Source organism: Hoplias malabaricus, chromosome 3 (genome assembly GCF_029633855.1).
Source record: "Hoplias malabaricus isolate fHopMal1 chromosome 3, fHopMal1.hap1, whole genome shotgun sequence".
In the NCBI taxonomy this organism is placed as follows: Eukaryota; Metazoa; Chordata; class Actinopteri; order Characiformes; family Erythrinidae; genus Hoplias; species Hoplias malabaricus.
Window position 1 is genome coordinate 64,000,044 of NC_089802.1, and position 21,878 is coordinate 64,021,921.

Sequence of the window (21,878 nt, forward strand, 5' to 3'; positions counted from 1 at the left end):
CAGCGACTGCGCAGTGTCTGAGTGCCTGGGGGGAGCTTGCAGACTTTGAATGGACGAGTAAAATTAGAGTTTGAATCAATGGGGCCTAGATCACATAAAGAATTCCCCCGTGCCTCAGAGGCCTTCTCTGTTCGTCTCTGCTACAGAGGCCCAGTGTAATGTCTATTATCACAGCAGCGCACACTATTACGCTTACAGCTTCAGAGATGGAAAATGAACTGCCTTGTCGCTGACTGAATTAATACAGGCTGCATTGTTGACTCCTGTACGAGGCCATTGAGAAACATGGGTGAAATAATAAAGACAATTTTTTTGGAACATTCTCTGACTAGGCGTGTCATGAATTATTATTATTATATTTTTTTTGCAATATTAAAATTCACAGTATAATGGCGATATGCTAAACACAGAACAGAAGGAACAGACGGATCCAAACAGAATATTCACTCTTGCAGCTGCCTCCAAAATAAGACCACATGTGCTCCTGCTGTGCAGAAGTGGGATTGTAACATTATTACGAGCTATTGTTAAATATATAGCTTTTTTGTCTCAGAAATTAGAATCATTGCACTTATCCAGCAAGCAACACTTGTGTCAGATAAAGTACAACCAGAGATGATAGAGCTGGATGTTTTACAAATATTTAAATGTAAATTATAATTGATCTATTATGATGTTATGTCCTTTATCTGAAAGCAAGAGTGGGCTGCATAATCACATTACCAAATATTTACAGTGCATGACTCAAAAAGCAAGAATGACAAGCTCCCAGGAAGATTAGAAAAAAATAACCCAGTTTCAATACTTAAAAGCATATTTAAGATACATGTGGTAAATTGATTTGTAGTGATATCATCGGAGGAGTTGGTGTGTTCTCCGCGTGTCCGCGTGGGTTTCCTCCGGGTGCTCCAGTTTCCTCCCACAGTCCAAAAACACACGTTGGTAGGTGGATTGGCGACTCAGAATTGTCCGTAGGTGAGTGTGTGAGTGAATGTGTGTGTATGTGAAGGACTGGGTGTATTCCCGCCTTGCGCCCAGTGATTCCAGGTAGGCTCTGGACCCACCACGACCCTGAACTGGATAAGCGGTTACAGATAATGAATGAATGAATGAATGATATCACCCAGCACAAATGACATGTTTAATTGTAAAACAAATATAAAAAAAAACTTTCCATTGTTAATACAGAGCACACCCTGTGAAGGACAGGTGCCCCCTCCAGGGTGTGTTCCTGCCTTGCGCCCAGTGATTATGGGAAGGTTCTGGACCCGCCATGACCCTGAACTGGATAAGCACTTACATACAATGCATGAATGAATAATACAGAGCATCTATTGATGTGTTTAAAATATAGGAAAAGAATGATGAATTAAATCCGAGCCGTGGCAGGTAATGTCGCTGCCACAGAATTCCATGGTTTTGGGGTCATGGTCTGTGAGTTTGGTGTGTTCTCTTTGTGCCTGTATGGTTTTCCCCATTGTGTTCTTGTTTTCTCCAATAGTCCAAAATGAATGTTTGTAGGTGGATTGGCTGTGTGAAAATCTCCACATGTGTGAGTCACTGGGTAAGTGTGTGATGCCCTGTAATGTATTGGCATACTGTCCAGGGTGTGTCCCTGCCATGTGTCCCTGCCTTTACGCCCAATGGCATTGGGTAGGCTCCAGACTCATTACGACCCGGATCAGTATGAGGTGATTACAGAAAATGAATTAAGCAATGAATAAATAAACACCCATTCAACAAAAAGTAAAATCAATTCAAATTTATTTGTATAGCACTTTTTACAACTTGATGGGGTCACAAAGCAGCTTTATATAAATTTTAATTAACATCCCCATGTGGTCAAGCCAAAGGCGAGAGAAAGCCAGAAACCAGAGAGGCAGGTTTTTTTATTTATTTATTTTTTTTTTTTTTTTGGCCATTTACAGTCCCCAGGGCTTGGTAAACACAGCTATCAAATGTTGAGTAAACTTCTTCTGAATTTTATAAACAGTGTTCCTTGATTACATTTATGAACTTTCCCTTCAATGGAATACTATGTAATAATTGGCTTGTTTGTCTCCTGTATTCCCCACTACCTGCTGCTGAGTGTAATTCATGTTCACAGTACAGTTGTGGAATCAAGTCTCACACGCAATCCCCTCTCTAGCTCACTTAATCACAAACATACAACCGACTCTCTGGGCTTCTACTAACACACTCTCTCCCTGTCTCTTTATCACAGACAAACACACACACCATTCTCTCTCTCTCTATCTCTATCCTACACACATGCACGCATGCAGGCGCGCACGCACACGCACACACACACACACACACACACACACAGATTCTGAAGGGAGGGATATTCAAATCTGTCGCAAATGGCTCTCTGGGCTTCAGCTGACACACACACACACACACACACAACCTTAATGTTGAGCCTGAGGAATGTGTTTAATCAGATAAAGTCATGTTGAATCTATGATAAAGCTAATAATTTGTTCATAATATACACTGAACAATGTTTTTAACTTTAGTATTACTCTAATCATTATAACCACACACTGCAACCAACAGAAGAGTGTTCATTACCAGAATCAATGTCTAACATAAACAGCTTGATTATAACACATTTGTCAACAAAACATTCACTTTCACAGTAACACATGAAGAAAGTTACAATGCAAGTAACTTAATACTCCAACTAGTGTGCTCATGTCTGTTTCAGCTCACTCTACTGTGGAAATTCAGTCCAGTATTAACTATTGTACTGCTGCTCATTCTCTCTCTCTCTCTCTCTCTCTCTCTCTCTCTCTCTCTCCTCCTTGCTCCCTTTGCAATAATGTCCATACCAGAAATACAGAGATAGATTCTTCTTGTAGAGAGGTAAACACCTGTGAGATTTGGGCCATAAAGTGTCATGCATTTCTCGCGAGAGCCCTCTGCCCCATCGTTCAGAAGTTGCTTAGTGCAGTAAACCAGCAGTGGCGTAGCACCCACAGAGGCTCTATTCTCCCTATTACAGCTCTGTGGAAAGTCACAATAATTTAGAAATGTAATGTTAAGGTATAAATGCTACATGGTGTTCCTTTAAAGACTGAGACGCTGATTCCCAAACACAACAGGCAGTTTATTCTAGTTATCTTTATTCATCTTTAGTAAGTCATTTTTATGACATCCCAGAAACCATTCTATAGGCCATCTTTTCTTACAGTATCATGTTAAAACAGCACCGGGCCATATGAACTTTGGGTAACATTTTACAATAATGGTGCATTAAATGGCATTAATTCATTTATTAATTCATGAGTAATTAATCATTAATTCCTGCAGGTAATGCATCATGCGTCATCATGAATATGCATGAAGTAAGCACGTATTATGCATGCCTTAGTGCAGGAGTAATGTATTAATTAATGTAGTAATTAAGGTACAAACATTATCATGTTACGTTCATTATGTTCATACAGGTCGTCATAGTAGTCATCAGATAAATTGTGGTAAACAGTGACTGGCCAGCCAACACGTAATAGAACAAGACTGTTAAGCATTACTAAATCACTACGTCTTGTGTGTTCATTATGTCTGTGGCCCTCAACATAAAATGATGAAATACTCATGGCATGTGTCTTCAAGGCAAGCTTGTGAGATGGCTGCAGCAGTTGCAACAAAATTTTCTTTTTATTATTTTTTTTTTCTTTTTCATTCTCTAGTGTACACTTGGAGGCATATTGTTTGCCAGATTTTCAGATTTCAGTCTTTATTTTAGATTTATAAATGTGGTTTTTCTGAGGCGGCACGGTGGTGCAGCAGGTAGTGTCGCAGTCACACACTGCTCCGAGTGACTGTCTGTAAGGAGTTTGTGTGTTCTCCTCGTGTCTGCGTGGGTTTCCTCTGGGTGCTCCAGTTTCCTCCCACAGTCCAAAAGGTGGATTGGCAACTCAAATGTGTCCATAGGTGTGAGTGTGTGTGTTGCCCTGTGAAGGACTGGATCCCCCTTCAATAAAGTATTCCCGCCTTGCGCCCAGTGATTCCAGGTAGGCTCTGGACCCATTGTGACCCTGAACCGGATAAGCGGTTACAGATAATGAATGAATGAATAAATGTTTTTAAAGGACTTGTGAAATTAAGGACAAACATATTAAGGGTTTTTTTGACACCACAAACAATGCTTTATTTATTAAAAATTATTCCTTTTTTTGAAAGATTTGGTGCATGAATTTCCTAGATATACACAATTCATATTCAAATAAAGGTGTTGCCAAACTGTTATTTCCTCTGTCATTCCATTAAAATCATCATCATCATCGTCATTATCTTTTCCTTTTAATCCATTTCAGGATTGCAGCATTTCATTAACAACAGAACAGTATTAAAGATAGTCACCACTTCACTTTGATGGCCACAAACATTATGTAAACATGAAGAAATAATGATTTGATAATGCTAAATATTTCACCACTTTAGAGGGCCACAAACATCATGAACACATGAAGAAATAATGATTTAGTAATGCTTAAAAGTCTTGTTCTATTAGGTTGGCCAGTAAGTGGTTACCACCATTTATCCGATGACTACCTTGAAGGCTTGTATGAACACTATGAATTACTCATGTAACATGATGCTATTTTTACCTTAATTACCACATTAATTAATACATTGCTCCTGCTTTAAGGCATGCATGAAACATGCTTACTTCATGCATATTTATGATGACTTATAAACCATTCTTGTAGTGTTACCATTCGTTGCCATCTCCCTCGAATGTCCCGTCTTCAATAGACGTCCTACAAATTATATACGTTATATACATTATGCAGGAGACAAATATGGGACAGGACATTGCTTGTTTGCTGAGTATCATGTGTGGGGTGTTATCTTTTGCACAAGACAGATTTTATGTTGAATTCAGAAGGTAAGCCTTAATTACATCAATACATGCATATGTGAAAAAGGCTGTCTTTGCTGTTTTCTGTAGTTGTACATCCGGGCATGTGGTTGCGAAGCAAATGCTGGGGCTGGAGGAGGCCATATGAAAGCCTGCGTATGGAAAAGGGAAAACACGATTGGGAACTTTCTTTGCCTCCTTTGCGCTGTGACACTAATTTGCTTCCTTTTGCACTTCCAAGGCAATTAGCTTTGAAGCTTTTCAGAAGCTACTCTTGCTCCAGTCGATAGCTAGTGTGGAGAATACGAATTTAAGCAGGTCCACTGGGGGAGGCCAGATAAACATATCAACAGAAGGGGGAGAATCCAGTGAGAGAATGGAGGCAAGGGAGTGGGAAATAAAATAGAAGAGTGTAAGAAATATAATTACTTTGACTGCTAGACTGTGTGGCTGGCCCTTCATTACTGGGCATCAGTGCCATGCTAATTCACTTCCCAGCGTTTTGCCTGGGAGCCAAGTCACAAGCACCAGACAGCATAAACAAAAACGCCAGCACCGGATTGGGCAATGCGCCTTGGAAAAAAACAAACAAGTCCAAATAGCTGACAGACACACAGAGGGGGTGGAAATGGGGTTGGGCTGCTATACCTGGAAGAGTTTCACAATTTGGCAAAGGCAATTGAACATACGATGACGGAGACTGAAAAAACGTGTCCCAAAACACAGTGGGCCCAAACTCCATCCCTGAGGGACCCCTGCACGGCACAGCTTTTGTGTTTTTTCTGTTTTCCTGCTCTGTCGCTTCTAACTCAACTCATGGAAGGCTTGATAATTAGCTGATTTGAGTTGAATCAGGTGCAGTAGGGTGTAGAAGAATTCTCCAGAAGCTGGACGGAGGAACGTGGAGGGCTGGGGAAAAAAGCACTGTGGCACAAAACCCATTATAGCAGGTTTGGGATGTGGAAGTTGTCATCCAGTTTCTTAGGAGATATTATGGCCACATAATTGGTGAGAAGTTCCATTGGAACTCCAAAGCAGCACTTTCTTTTTGCAAACTATATGTATTTTCTAAATAGTTTCTGCTATCTATTTTCCACTACTCCAACTTGGTCATAGACAGTTCCTGAAATTGTAGTATATTCCACTATCTCCTGACAGTGACCTATCATTAGGTATGGAACTGCCACTGCATCTTTTCAGGCTGTTGACCAAACTGGCCTGAAGAAATGGAGGTTGTCCAGATAAGTAGGGAAAGTCAAGGACTTTATAGTTTAGTTTCCCTGATAAATATGATTTTTATATGATTTCTTATGTGAAGAATCGCTTAATGGCCTGGAGTACAAGGGGAATTTAATTGATCTAAACCTTTTTTAGGTGGGGAGGATTGCCATCCCACTCCCATCATTTAAATCTCCTAGGCTGATACCATCGTTTGATTGGTGGAAGGCCTGGCTAGGTGGGACTACATTTGGTAGAATATATGTTTAAAAAGTATTAAGAATGTATTTTCATTCTTGTTTAGAGATTCATTTTGGAGGATTTTTTGGAGACTTTACTTTGAAACCAAAAGTACTGTCACTGCAATCTAAAAATGCAAAAGGAAGAGCACAGAGCCTTGAACAAAGCGTTAACATGACACGGAGATGACACTGAATTCAGCCACAGCAATGCTGGAACCGAGCAACCCTGCAAAGTGTCCCGCAAATGATGTATCCTTGGGTACCATCAAAACTGGTGGAAGTGCAGCTGGTTTGCTAATTTTTTTTTTTTTTTTCCATTTTGGATATAGAATATTTTCTTGGAACACTGACAGTGTGATGAATGCACAGCAATATTCAATGAAATGTGCTTTGTTTCAGCTTTAAAAAGCTATTATATCAGGATGATTTGAGTTCATATATCAATTAGCAACATTGACAGCTTCGGACACACGGGACATTTCATGGCCTTGGATAAAAGGGAAAACCAAAGACCACTACACTTTTATAGTGAAATATCAAACATCTTGAACAAATGCACCTATTGTTAAATATATCACAGGAAAGAAGCACAAAGTAATTGAGTGAGGACACGAGACTGTTTTGAGGAAATGGACACAGCCCAGACAAGCATGAATTTAAAACATTTATTGCAATAGCTGTATACCTGTAGAGCAGTAACAAGGAGTAACTGTTTAAATATCTATGATGGCAAACATCCCTACAACCGACAAACACATGGCCGAAAGCAACTCACATCATCCCTCTGTCTTTTTTTCTTTGTTGTTTTTTTTTTGTTTGTTTGGTTGGTTTGATTTTTTTTTCATATAGTGACATAAAACATGGGAGTGCTATACAAAAGGAACACTTTCAGCATGTACAAATTAATCCTCCTAAAGGGAATGAAAACATGGTAAGAAAGAATCAAGTCTCTTTAAAGCTATTTCTCATCTGTTAGCATGCTGTCCTGTTGGTGGCTGCCATGCCATATGAAGAGGAGGAGAAAAGGAGGAGTCAAAATGAGAGAAAAAGAACACAAATTAATACAAAAAAACCAAAACAATAATTTTTGTGCACATGCTTCTGTGACCATGTGTTAGTTGTTTTTTTGTTTTGTTTTTTGTTTGTTTTTATTTTTTTCTTCTCCCTCCCCTCATTTTAGTTTGTTTCTGTCGGTTTGGTTGTTTTTTTTTTTTTTTTCTTCCCCCTGGGATGATCTTGTGGATTGGGATCTGCCAAACATTAGCTGTGTGAGGCAGTCAAATAGCATTAAAGATTCGGGACTATTTTGCCAGCGATCATTTGGCCAGGGCTTTAAGTACAATGCATTGTTTTGTTGTTGTTGTTGTTGTTCGTCATGAAGGCACAGTACATGAAATCCAAAAATACACTCTTTTCTCTTGCAGGTGGAAAATAATGGGCAATCAGGGATATAAGAAAACAGTCTCTTTTTTTAGAGGTTGCTAGTTACTGTTTTCAATTTAAAGCACATTTTCAATTGAACATTACAATAATGACTCTTTCCTGAAATAAAACATTTAGCCATTTACAAATATATTGCTGTTGAATTGTAACATTTTGTGTTAGGTCATTTTTTGTTGTTGTTCTCCCTTTGAAGGAAAAAAGACATCACGTTTAAGTAGAAATTGAGCGTTTACATTAATAATACAAAATAGTTTTGAAAAGAATAAAATAGGTTTGCCAGGTTTTGTGGAATAAATGCAAAGTGAAACTGCATGTGATTCACAGCATATGAGTGTGTGTGTGTTTCTGTGTTAATGGGTGGGTTTTCTTTCATTTCATTTCATTTAAATAGTGGCAGGGTGTGTGTGTGTGTGTGTGTGTGATTCTGCATGATCTCTTCCAGTCATCTCCTTCTAAAAAGACACAAACGGGAAATATGAAGTCCCCCTCCACAAAAATCCCCAAAGAAACCAACCCCACTTTATGATAAACAATGTGAGACAACTGCCATGATCACTGATCTATCCATGTGATTATTACAAGTACATAAAATCGGTTAGTATTAAGTTATATTTACAAACACGGCAACAATGACAGACTAAACGAGGTATCCACTAACAGTGTATTAGCACAATGCTTTCTCAACTGTGTATTTCCATTTTCTCTGATGGTGTAGATTAATATAGTCCCAAAACAGCTCAATAACAACCACGTCACAATATTTGTATACTGTATATGGGTCAGCCATAATATCATTTTTTTAAACTGGTATACATAGGGGTAGTCCCACCTTGTCTCTCTCTCTCTCTCTCTCTCTCTCTCCTTTTCAATCTCTCAATCCATTCAAACTCACTCACTCTTGTCATTTACAGTCTCTGTTCTAGGTGAAGTTACACATGTTTTTTGTATATGGAAATTTTGCAACAATTTTCAGACATGTTTTCCTTTTTTTTTGTAGTTTTTTTTTTTATGTTTTTGTTTTTTTTTTGTTTGTATGTTTTTTTTCTTTCTACGTGTCGAGATGGGCATGAGACTCCTCTGAATTTGAGATTCTTCAGATGTTCCGTGCAAGTTCGGGGGTTGTTATTCGCATAGTATACTGTATACTGTCCTGCATAAGAGCTTAAAAGTCTAAGTAGGTGTAGAAGTCTACTTTCGTACATGTTTTTACTAATCACATAGCGGTATAGCATCAATCTTCTAAGAATAAAGATAAGAAGAAGAAGAACAATAAGAATAATCAGGAAAGCATTGGGAAGAATAAAAGAAGAAAGAGATGGAATCAAAAGAACAGAAGACTTGTCTAAGAATAATAATAATAATAATAATAATAGTAATCTTTATAATAAGAATAGTAATAGTGATTAGAACAGTTGCTGGGGGTGGTTTAAAGAGGAAAAAACTGTAGAAGCCAACTCTTAAAGCTGCTGTTCCTTTGGGCTTTCTTGGCCAGTGGCGGTCTGGTAGGATTTCAGGCTGGCCAGAGGAATATCAGCCATGTGACCACTTCCATTGGGCCCAAAATGTCCCTCGGAGCTGCCGTAGGTCTTTCTGTCCCCGAACTGCTCCTGACTGCCGCGCTCGCCTTTCCAGCCACGGCTCAGCGTGTGGCCGTTCAGCAGTTTGTCTTTGGTCCACTCCTTCTGGCTACTGTAGGAGGACACAGGCGATTTGGGAGAGGGGTAAGAGGTCAGCCCAGGTGGCATCCAGCAGTTATCAGAGTGACCCAGCACCAAACACTCCTGTGTGCACATCTCCGTCGCCTCCACCAGCCCCCGAGGACCCAGCGGCCCGTCTGTGGAAACACAAACAGAACCAGGACTCAGAGGAGGCTAACACAGGTCAGCAGGGCACAAAGCCTGAGCTTGAGAGACTGAGAAATGCTGAACACACACTAACAGTGATCTACCCGGCTATCCATGCTCCTCTATCTCTGCTACCCACTGTTGTGAGGTTAGACAGGCATTACAAACATGGGCCAAACCAAACTAATGGAAAAAAATGTACACACTTAAAAATGATAGTTCGACGAGAGTACTTTATTAAAGATACTGGTTCTATATAGAACTCTGGACATTTGAAGGGCCATTTGCATGATTAAAGGGCCCTTGGCATCATAAATGTGATCTTCAGACTGATAGAGAACCTGCTATATATAGTTCTGAATAGCATCTTTTAGAAAAGGGTTCTATATGGCACCAAATGGTTCTTCTATTGTAACAAGCTTAACATCGTAACAACAGAAGAAATCTTGTTGGTGCCATACAGAACCTTTCTGTACAGGCTGCTATATAGAACCTTCTAAACCACATTCTCCATCATGCAAAATGTTCTTTAAGTATTCAGTGTTCTATTTAGAACTATTTCCTTGAATAAAGAACCCTTGTAGAACTATCACTTTTAAGAGTGTAGCATCTGAATGTTACACATTCTCAGTAAATCAAGCTTCTGTACTGTATCAGATGTGGGTACTTTTTAAATCACTTTTAGCCAGTTACACGGCACACAGGCTGAAGTGCAGTTTTGATAGATTTGTACTTTGCTGAGAATTTTTACATTTTTGTTACTAATCCCATTTTGCATAAAATTTCATTCTGTGAAACATGACAACAGGCAATGTGTTGCTTGCCTTGTATTAAATATGGACATATATCTTTATTAAATAATAATAATAATATACCATTATAACAATTCTAAGTTTTAACCTCTGAAATATGGTCTTTCAACTATTTTCAATTAAATATAGAGTATAACTGCATTCTGTTCAGTTTACACAGCGCCTTAGATTTCATATCACCAGGAAGAAAAATATGAATATGAAGGAAAAAACATCTTCAAAAATTTCACTAGAAGTCAATGTAAAAAGATTTAAAGTAATTTGAAAGCATTATTTTTGGCTCAATCATCCTCTTATTTTCACATAACTGGAAGGACAGCTGCTGTGTTCAAATGATGTAGTAAAGTAAAAATCAACAAACACGAAGATACACGTTTTTCTTTGGACCACGATAAGCTATTTCTTTGTTCACAGGTCTATACAGAACTATAGCTTTAAAGCATCCATAAGGAACCTGTACGACAAATCAAATGTATTGTGTGTGTGTGTGTGTGTGTGTGTGTGTGTGTGTGTGTATGTGTGCGCGCGCGTGTGTCATCTCATCCTGCCTCTCAGCTACTGCAAACATCTGTGACTGAATCATCCCCTAACATTTGTTGGACCTTTTCTCACCTCTATTTGTCTCTATCCGTCAGTATCACAGAGTCGCTTGACTTTATTGATATAGCTTGAGGCTATATACTGTTGCACTGGACCCTGCACAGAGAAGCTTTATTTGGGGCATTTTGGGACATAGTCATCACTGGCAGAGGTGAGCACACAGGCAGGCAGCAGTAAACCAGACAAGTCCATAATCCAAAAAGAGAGACAATACACTAGAGTATGGAAGCTTGGAAAATGTGAGGAAATGAAAAGGCAATGAATGAGTACAAACACTGAAGCATATATTTCAGCTGTGTCCCAAAGTCATGGATGCATCCAAGCTAGGATATCATCAGTAATATTGTCCTCCCAGAACTCCTCTTAGTACCTCACTGGTTCCTAATGTTCTGCTTTGTGCCTCTCTTGTATTGGCAAAAATGTTTACGTTATTAAGAAAATGGATGAGCTGTTTAGAGTAGCAATGACAGTGGCTCTATCCTCCCTATTAAAGATCAGTGAAGTATTACAATGATTTTTTATGCTTCATCCTGGTGTTATATATGCACAGATATATCCGTCACATCCTTAGAAATCTCTAGGCTGCATTTCCTGGGTGTATTTGCAGTTTGCTTCATGCTGGAACAGGGTTCCAAGGCAAAATGACCAAAGAATACAGACTACCACGATTACAGCCTTGGATTTGGGATGCAGGTATAGATATTGTAATGTCTTTTGAAATGTGTGTGCGTGTATTAATGACTGGGTGGATCAAATGTGGAGTCAAATTCACAAAGGAGCATAAACTGGCTGTTGAAGTACACTGGGACTAATTTAATTCCTGGCTTAGCCATTGTTTTAAATTTATAAGAGAGGTAACCATTGATTTTTCACATTCCACTGTGAAAACAATGCAAATACCAGACCAGTATTGGTCTGAGGTAATAGATACTATGCAGGAAGCTGGTTCACTGGAATAATATATGTATGAACACAAACAAAACCTATTTTGTGTTACTAGAAAAACAGACCACCTGTTGACGTGCTTTACGATTAAACACCTTCACAAGTTTCCCACCTGCCCCGTCATGCGATTCTGCTGTGCGCTGTTTCTTCTTCACTTTCATTCTACATTTATTCATTCATTCACTTCAGACAACTGATCTGCTCAAATAAAAAATGCAGCCACTCAAGTTTTTGCTTCAACAAAACCTAATTGTGTAAAACAGTGTTGCTTCATTAGAGTGAGTTATTGCAGGATCATGTATTATTCATGGCCAGCCCCAGCCAGCAAGTGTTAATTTATGTTCAGAGAAAACAACAGAGACTTCACAGAGACCAGCATATTGCTTCATAAAGAGCCAGGGTACGTTCGCATTAACACATCAAAAGTGAGGGCATTTCCCTTGACATGCAAAAGCTCTGTTCTTTAGTATTAGGGACACAGGGGTTAGGCTACTAGGTTCAGCCACATATTAAAGAGGAAAGTCCAAATAGAATAATCAGATTGGTTCTTTTCCCCTTACACTGAATGTAGTGCAGCAAAGGCATGTTTGGTGTCTAAAGTGTTTTGGTTTTGCACTGGAGCTATATTAATATAGTAGAATGGAGCTAATAAATAAGCAACACTGTTATTATAATTACCAGATATTTTGTGCCAATTGATGTCTATACCATCACACACTTGCTTTACACTGTTCATATTTTAATTAAATTTTTTATTTTTTTTAATTTAAACATCCCCAATTCCAACCATTAGTTAGGACTCTCCTAACCTCACAGCCTCATCACTCTGGGAGGATGATGGCAAGCAAATGCTTTCTCTGAGACATGTGAAGCCAACTTTTCACATACTATGCCATTTGACAGCTCCACACACTTGGAGGAGCTCACTATTTTTCTTGATCTGCTATGCTGGCTGATGGGGATGTTTGAGGCATCACAGGGGACCAAACAAGTGATCTTCTGTTGATAGGACCGATACTTAGACCACAGGGCCACTACATATTGTTAAAGGATTTGTAGTAGTATGTGGTGTATGGTGGTATATCAACATTGAAAAAGCTATGTTGCACAGCGTAATGTGTGTGAAGTAATCAACTGGACGTGCAGATTTGGTCTAAATCAAAACTCTTGATCAAATTTGTCTCTTGACTGATTGGCTGTATTTGGAGAATGAGGAAAGAGTTTGGCTAATACATTATTATTACTATTTTTAAGGTATCATTGTTAAAAGACAAACTAATTCAGGCTACATAAGCCTCGTAGCTTCTGGCTTATTGTTAGCTAAATTAGCCCATTAACACAAGCACAAAACTAAAGATGCAAACTAAACATTTCTAAGGAGATTCACTGTATTTGTTGAAAATTGTCAAAAGTTTATTTTCACAATTCATTAAATATTCTTAAAGACAACAGTGTCTACTATGGGCTAACTCAGTCTACAGTGTTCTCATAGCTTTGTAGCTTCTAGCTTTATAATGTTACCATCACATTATTCTCATTATCTCAAATCTTCAATTATTACATTATTTCAGTCAATTTCACCCCGTAGCACTTGCACAAGGAAATGAAATCAATGTTGTACACCAGACATGTTTGTGTGTTTAGTGTTTACACACACACACACACACACACACACACACACACACACATATACATATATATATATATATATATATATATATATATATATATATATATATATATATATATACACACTTCTCTTTTAAAAAAAAAAGCACAGGGCTTTTTATATAAGTCCCAGATTGATGCCTCTGTATTTTAACACTGCAGTCCCACAGTGTGTGTTGTGTGTAATCTTTCAGCAGGTGCAGGTTTAGGTCTTTCTGCTAAAGGGGTCGACAGGCTGTGGCTGATAACACAGAGAAAGAGCGAGAGAGAGAGAGAAAGAGAGAGAGGTAGAGAGCACCACTGCTTTCCTTGCTTTGCTGCTCTGGACGGCCTTCTGCAGCATCTCTGCCAAATCCATACAAACCAGCACGCTTCAGCGCACGCTCAAAACAGCAGCGTCTCCCAGCCAGCTCGAGCATAAACACAAACCTGAATTGTCTTGGCTTTCCATCAGAAAAGCAACTTGATGTCTGCACTGAAAAGAAAAAAACAAATCTACCCAGAAATATTATGATGCATTCAATATAATTGATTGAATGTGTTCATCAGTTCCACATGTACATGTACTTTAAGCATTGCTGACACAGATGTTCAGCAACAAGGATCAAAAAGCACTGCCAACAGAACTCGATGATCTGGATTCATCCGTATGTGAGGTTAAGGTCACTATACCCAGTGCTACTAATCAGCAAGAGGGGTGAAAAAAAACAGCCCCAGCTTTGTGACTGATGGAGATTCAAGATGAGTTGGAGTGACATCATCAGTTCCTGACCTCTCCAACTTAGCTAACATAGATACAACATAGATAGCTGAGCTCAATCAGATCATTGCAGCTATGATCAAATTTCTTGTGTATATGTGTTTGAAAATTTGGCCCAGATTCTGCATCTTTTCATGTGCTTTATTTAATTTTTTTCCCCGAGGGCATTTGTATCCAAAACAATCCAACCTCTCATAATCCTTTGTTACTGTGCCTTTAAGACAGATGTATGTAAATGGTCTCTGTTTAACTGTTTGCCAGGTATGGCACCTCATTCAGAGAGCAGTCCAGGCTGAAATGTTCATTATAACATTAATATTAATGTGAAAATCTAAACTGCTGTAGGCTGAATATGAATGTGCATGTAAATGCATTCATTTTTGTAAAATTGTTATGGTTTAAAACTTGATGAAATGCCATTTTACAAATACTTTCACTTAAAAAAGAGGAGATATAGGTGCATTAAAGCAATTCATTCATAGCTTTATATAAATCATGAACTGAAATATTTTTTTTTATAACTTTTCATCTTAAATGTAACCAATACATCTAAAAAGTCTCATTATGGCTGTTGAGATTCTATTGTAAGAGCACACAGCATATCCTTAACAACATCCTTACACTCATTGTCCATTTTCTCAGCTCCTCTGACTATACAGGAACACTTGTTCAACAAATACAGACTTTAGTCCATCTGTTGCTCTGTATACATTGTTTTCCTCCTTTCATGCTGTTCTTCAATGGTCAGGACTAGGGATGCATAAATACCACGAGCATGTGGTATGTGTATTTTTGTACTTGCCAATACCAATAGTGTTTAATAGTGTAGTTATTAATTAGAATATTTTTGTTTAATTAAAAATGTTATTGTTAATTTCTGGAACTGTCCATCTTTTATTTAGCACCATCAATAATTAGATCAATAAAATATCAATCTATAAATTAGATAACTGAGATGCAACAAGCTCTTGATATGCATCTTTGGTATAACTGTTATACGATAAAGGCTGTGAATTTCTGCACTTGGGATGTTTGTTTATTGGCTGTGTTTATGTAAGAGCAGCAGCCTGATCTATGGCGTTGGATCCAATTCAAAATTCGCAATCTGAGAAAATAATTTAATGTGAGGAAAAATTAACAGTGCTCTTGCAAATGGGAAAACATTTGCCGGGAGGAAAATACACTTGGAGTGAACAAAAAGCCACCTTGTTTGAGGACAGTCAAAATATTGCGGCATACTCACTGCTTCTCTCCGGTTCTCCCTGCAGTTCGCTTTGCTTGGATTGCCCTCACCGATTGTGAAATAGTCCTAAATTGCCGACATTTTGAGTTGTCTGCTCATAAGCACAGCAACATGCACTAGGCACAAGGTATCGGATGCTCATACTGGTGCCTCATTTGTGATTATGAGTATGAGTAAATAGACACGTATTGGGCAAGTATTCGATACCAGTATCGTATTGGTATTCATGTATCTCTAGTCAGGACCCACGGAGCAGGTTTGATTTGGGTGTTGGCTGCAATGATGCTAACATGGTGGTGGTGATGTTAATTTGTGTTGTGATGGTATGAGTAGATCAAAACTAGCAGTGCTGCTGGAGTTGTTTAAATGCTTAGTGGCACTGCTGGACTGAGAATATTCTACCAACCTAAACTATTCAGCCAACAGCGTCCAATGGGCAATGTCTATTTACAATTGATGAAAGACTAAAAGATGCAATGGATGAGTTACTCTCTATGACTTTACATATAGTGAAAACTCCAGCTGCACTGCTGTGTCTGATCCACTCGTACCAGAACAATGCACACTACCACACCACCAAAACATCAGTGTCACTGCAGCACTGAGAAGGCTCCACCACCCAAACCATACCTGCTCTGTGGGGGTCCTGACCATTTAAGAACAGGGTGAAAGGGGGAAAACAAAGTGTGCAGAGCAGCAAAGTGTAGAAACAAGGAGGTAGACATTACGTTATGGCCGATTGGTGTAAATAGTTTGATAAGATGTTTTACGTGTAAAAATGTTTAGAAATAGAAGATTTTTTAAAAATAATATTTTACATGATAAATATTTGACATTGTATATATTAGATTAGTTCACTAGTTCAGATATCTTACAGGTGGCAAGATGTTGCAACATGTATTGTCTCTGTCACACAGCTCCTCAGTTCAATCTTGGCCTTGGGTGACTGAGAATAGTTTGGTGTGTTCTCCCTGTGCCTGTGTGGGTTTCCTCTGGGTGCTGCAGTTTCCTCCCACGGTGCAAAAACACATGCAGTGTGTGATACCCTGCAGTGGATTGGCATGTGTGTTCCTGCCTTGTGCCCATTGATTCTGAGTATCTTCTGGATACACCACAAACCTGATCAGGATGTTACACACGTGGTTGTAAAAGATGATTCAATGAATACCATCTTTTACATAATTGAGTTTAGCTCTCTGCTTCTGACTGCATGGTCCAAACCGGCAGATAAAATATATTCAAATCTAATGCTAAATGTATTCAGAAATTTTGGGAGCTCAGTGGGTAATAAACATTAAAAAAAAAAACTAACAAAGAATCTTTTCAATACGGGGCGAGGTTTCCAAATTGTAGTGAGTCCAGATCAATGGAGCGATTGACTGCATATTGAATTAAAATATACTGCCAAGCAAATGTAAAATTACATTCTGTGTTTTTGTATCACTGTTTCAAAATGCCATAATCAAATATTGTGCAGTTTAACCTAAAATATATTTCCAATAAAACAGCACTCAGTGAATCTCTGGCATGGGCTAATATTGCTGGAGCCTGACTAATATAATAATACAAAGACCTCAGCATATTCATATCTTCAAATTGTCATATATTCATCATAATAATGAGTGATAGCAAGAGTGGACATGGTTTTTTTTTAAACGTTACGCTTTGTCCATGCTAACACAGCTTATACACACAGATATGATAGGACCAAATACGTTTCATGAAACTGAAATCTCCTGTGATTGGCAGGTGTCTGTCAGCCGCAACAGATACAGCAGCATATACACTATAGGGGGAGAGGGCTCTGGGTGGCAGAAACCCCCACAGAGATCTAATTGGACACCATTGTACCCTTCTGACAAATGCAGTTAGTCAACTGTGTGAACTGAATCAGAAGGATCGTTATTTCGTTTTTAGGGTTATATAATTGTATTGAATAAGCTTGGGCTAAAAAAAAAATAAAAAAATTAAAAGTCTGTAAATTCTCTACATTTTCAAAAATATGTCAGAAGGCAATGTCTGGAAAGAATGTCAAAGCAGCATGGACACAAGACACTGTCAGGCCAGTAAGACTCTAGGTATGTCACCTGAAATGAAAGATCAGTTTCTCTCAGGGAACACAAAAAAAAAAAATATATATATATATATATATATTTGCAAAGTCAAAGTATTCAGCAATGTGTATTTTTATCTGCAGGCTTTTTCTACTGAAATTACTTCCATATATTACACATACTTTGACAAATAGATATTCCTCCACAAACTCCATGAGCTATTTCCCATGTCAGAAAGAAATGGGTCCTGTGTTAAATGCTTCAAATTCACCACTATGATCTATACTGTTATCTTTTTTTTCCCCAATTTTTACCTGATTAGCTACAAGGGTAACAAGTAATGGAAATCTAAATCTAGTAAATTAGCATTGTGTAAACTGCTCACTTGAATCTTCACACACTTGCTTTGAACTGTGTCAAGTTGTAATCAAGGAATCATGGGTAAAGGTGTAGTTTGTCCTTCATTTGCTGTAGTAACAGCTTCTGTTCTTCTGGGAAGACTTCACACTAGATTTTTCAATGTTGCTGTCAGGATTTAATAGCCAAGAAATCATAAGTGAGATTAGGTTCAGATGTTCGATGATTAGTTGTCGAACAAAAACTCCAACTCATCTGAGTGGTATTAAAGGAAACATATATGGTTTTGGGGAAGTTCTTGTTGGAACATCTTGTTGGAACGGTATGTTTGTGGGGGAAAAAAACAACCAGTGTTTGCACGTGGCTGAAATTTAATGTGTCCATAAGTTATTTAAGTTGTAGCACTTTCAGTCTTTCAGTACTTTCATGCAGTTAAATCTCGAGAATTTAGAGTGGGTTCCTACTTAAATAATCTGAAACAGCAAAAATAAGTCAGTATTAGCCACATATCGAGCATGAATAAAGCAATATCCTAATCTCTTTTTATGATTTTCAGCCTTTGAAGGGCTCTTTACTGGTTTTGGCCATGAGCAGACAGAGGAAACCTAGCATATCTGTCTGACCAAGCCACTTTGTAATTTACTCGTTTACTGACAGTGGGGCTTCATAAACACATTAGACTGGTTTCCAGTGCTGAAGAGAGAAGAGCTAGCAAATGGTGAAGAAATTTTTATAATTTTCAAAATTATATATATATATAATATATTATATATATATATAATATATTATATATATATATATATATATATATATATATATAATTATATATATATATATATTGCTGAGGGAAATGCATTAACTTTCCGCTGCTGAAGTCTGTATTCGTGTCGACTCAATCCCTCGCCCCTCTAGTACACTTTATTTGTGTTAAAACAGTAATGGAGGAGTCTTTAAGGTGGCATCAGGGAGTTCCCCTGGGGGAAGTGATGAGTACAGGTTGATGAGTGTTTGTTAAAATCGTTATTGCAATAGAGGCTCTGAATGAATTGCCCATGATCCAGAAGGTAAGATAAAGGCCTCCACACTTCAGTCAATTCGTGTTGTTCAGGACCACTACCTAATGCATGGTTCTGATGATGGAGTTGTTGAATTGTTGTGGTTAATCTGTTCTCTACTCAGCCGCCTCATTTCTCCCTCGTGATCTGACTAATAATACACACCATTTAGTCCTCCAATATCCCACAATCCCTCATTTCTCATCAGGACCGAGCCTAATTCTGCTGCTGAATAGACTGCTTTATTATTATTCTCTCCCCCCTCTCTCTCTCTCTACCTGACTTTCTCTCATTTTCACCTCCCATTTGTTCTCTTGTTCATCTTTTTTGTGTTGTGTTTTGTTTTCTTTTTCTTTTTTCTTTCTCTCTCTCATTCCCCCTCCCATTTGTTCAGCCTATCTTCTTTCCCTCTTTTCTATATCATTTCTACATCCCTCCTCCCCGCTTTTTTCTTTCTTTCTAGCACTTTCTCTCGTCTCATTTTTTTCTCTTTCTGTTTCTCCCTACCTTTTTTTATCCTCCCATCTGTTCTGTTACTCATCTTTTTCATTTTTCTCTCTCTACCTCCTCTTTTTTCTCATTGTTTCTGCCCTTTTCTCTCTGCAGTCGTTCCCTGTTTTTTCTGTATCTATCTTCTCCTCTGCCATTTCTCTCTCTCTCTCATTCCACACTTTTTCTTTCTTTCTTAATCATACTCATCCTTTTGTAAACAGCTCTGAATATCCAGCTCACATGGAATAGACTCAATTCCTAAATGGAGTTACAGTAAGTCATGAACTGTATTAACCCCTACAGCTTTATCTCACATTCATCAACGCTCATTTATACACCCTATTTTGTCATTCATCATTTCCCTCATTTCTAAGACAGACTGAACTAAAAGAAGGACATTCTCTGTCCAGCAGCAGAAGTCATTCCTTCTTATTCTTCCTTTCAAGCAAACATGGGATAGAGCAGTCTAAGTTAGATTTCTGCTTCTATGCTTTTTCTTCCTTTGTGGTTTTTCCTATGTTTTCTGTTCTTATCTTCTCTTTATTTTGCCATTCTGTTTTTTTTTTTTGGTGGCAGTTTTTTTTCCTTTTCTTTTATGTTTATTATCTTTTCAGCTTTGCTCTCCTTTTCTGGATTATTAATGTAAATTCATGGCAAAAATGATTATACCTAATTAGCCTAGTTTGCTGGACCATCGTTGAAGGCAAAGCTTTTCATACAAACCTCTTGGATGAAATTTCTGAAATTTGTAGGAGGTCATTCATATGGGTGCAATATATACAGTACATCCCCTGCTTAGAAATCTTTGAGAGTAATTTTGATACATGGGTAAAATTTCTGTGCTTCACACAATATCATAAAATGTGACCTCTATTATGTTTCATGCCACGTTTAATGTAAACATTTTAATAAATTACTTATAATACTAAAAATACTTATGTATTTATTTAGTTATTGTTACGTGATGTTAAAGAGTTTTCCAACTATTCCACTTCAGCACTACTACAAAACACCAACTACTCAAACTGTACTACCAGCAAACTCTACCAGACCCTATGAGCTTGTATTTCAGAGATTCAGAACATTTGAGGAAGCAGTGTTTCTGATTGCACAGACGTTTGTTAACAGTGCATTCGAAGATTCCATTAAAAGAATTTAAGCTTAGATTCTTAATATAATTCTTAATATGGGCATGATGTGGTTTACACCATTCCAATGGGCCTATAGAAATAAATGTTTTACCAGACGCAGACACGTGTTTTTCAATGTTCCTGGTCCTACAGGGTTTACCAAAGAAATAATCTTTAAAAGCATTTGAGGAAACATGGTTTGGGGTTTATATGTCCATCAGACCTTCAAGGTTTTTTAATGCCACAGATGTGGTTGAACAGCTTTCACTGTTATACTTTTCTCTGCTTTAGTAATAATGTGGCTTTTTGCCCCTACAGCCCTACCCCTCCCCCTCCACCTCCCCCACTTCATCTCAAAGTGAAAGTTAAAAGAAAGCTGGAGCAGAGTTTTCTGATTGCTCGGAATGAGGATGAGGATGATTACCCTCCCCCACACCCCCTTCCCCGGTCATGGCCGAGTCCCTATCAGTCCTGATAATGGGCTGCAGGAACGGAACGGAGCATGGCATTATGGGACTGACACCGGGAATCATGGGGGATGAATTAGAGGCTGAATCACGGTGACAGGAAAATGAATTTTACAAATGAGATCAGAAAGAGAGATGGTGGTGGATGAGAGAGAGAGAGAGAGAGAGAGAGTGAGAGAGAGATTAAAAGAGATGGAGAATTAGAACATAGGAGGAAAATGTTGAAATAGGAGAAGAGAGAAGTAAGGACAAAGAAGTGAGTGGACAGAAAAGACAGAAGAAAAATGAAGAAAATTTGAGAAAAAGAAGGGAGGAGAAACAAAAAAGGAGACTGATGAGGCAAGAAAAGTGAGAAGATAAAAAGAAAGGAAAAACCAGTGAGAAAGAGAAAAAAGAGGAGGAGGAGGAGAAAGAAGAAAGAGAAAAATGAAAAAGGTGATGGAGAGAGATGAAGAGAGATGACGGGAGAGAAGAAATGAGGAAAATGTTGAAATAGGGAAAAAGAGAAGGGAGGAGAGAAGAACGCAGGCAGAGGAGACAGAGAAGAAAAGCAAGAGAAATAAATAAAAAAAAGGAGTGAGAAAGAGAATAGGAATGAGCGAAAGAATAAGAAAGAAGAAAAAAAAAAACTAAGAAAGAGAAGGAGAATGACAGTGAAGAAGAAATAAAAAAGAATAA

The 21,878-nt window shown here is 38.2% G+C and overlaps 1 protein-coding gene across 1 annotated transcript in view; it reads right to left on the bottom strand.

Annotated features, from left to right (window-relative positions):
- Positions 1 to 6,981: 6,981 nt before the first annotated feature.
- LOC136692860 (protocadherin-9) overlaps positions 6,982 to 21,878 on the bottom strand; it is a 403,319-nt gene continuing 388,422 nt past the window's right edge. Inside the window, exon 5 of the mRNA XM_066666571.1 lies at positions 6,982 to 9,607. Within this exon, the coding sequence (XP_066522668.1) occupies positions 9,231 to 9,607 (377 nt within the window). The 3' untranslated portion in view covers positions 6,982 to 9,230. The remainder of the gene's footprint in view (positions 9,608 to 21,878) is intronic.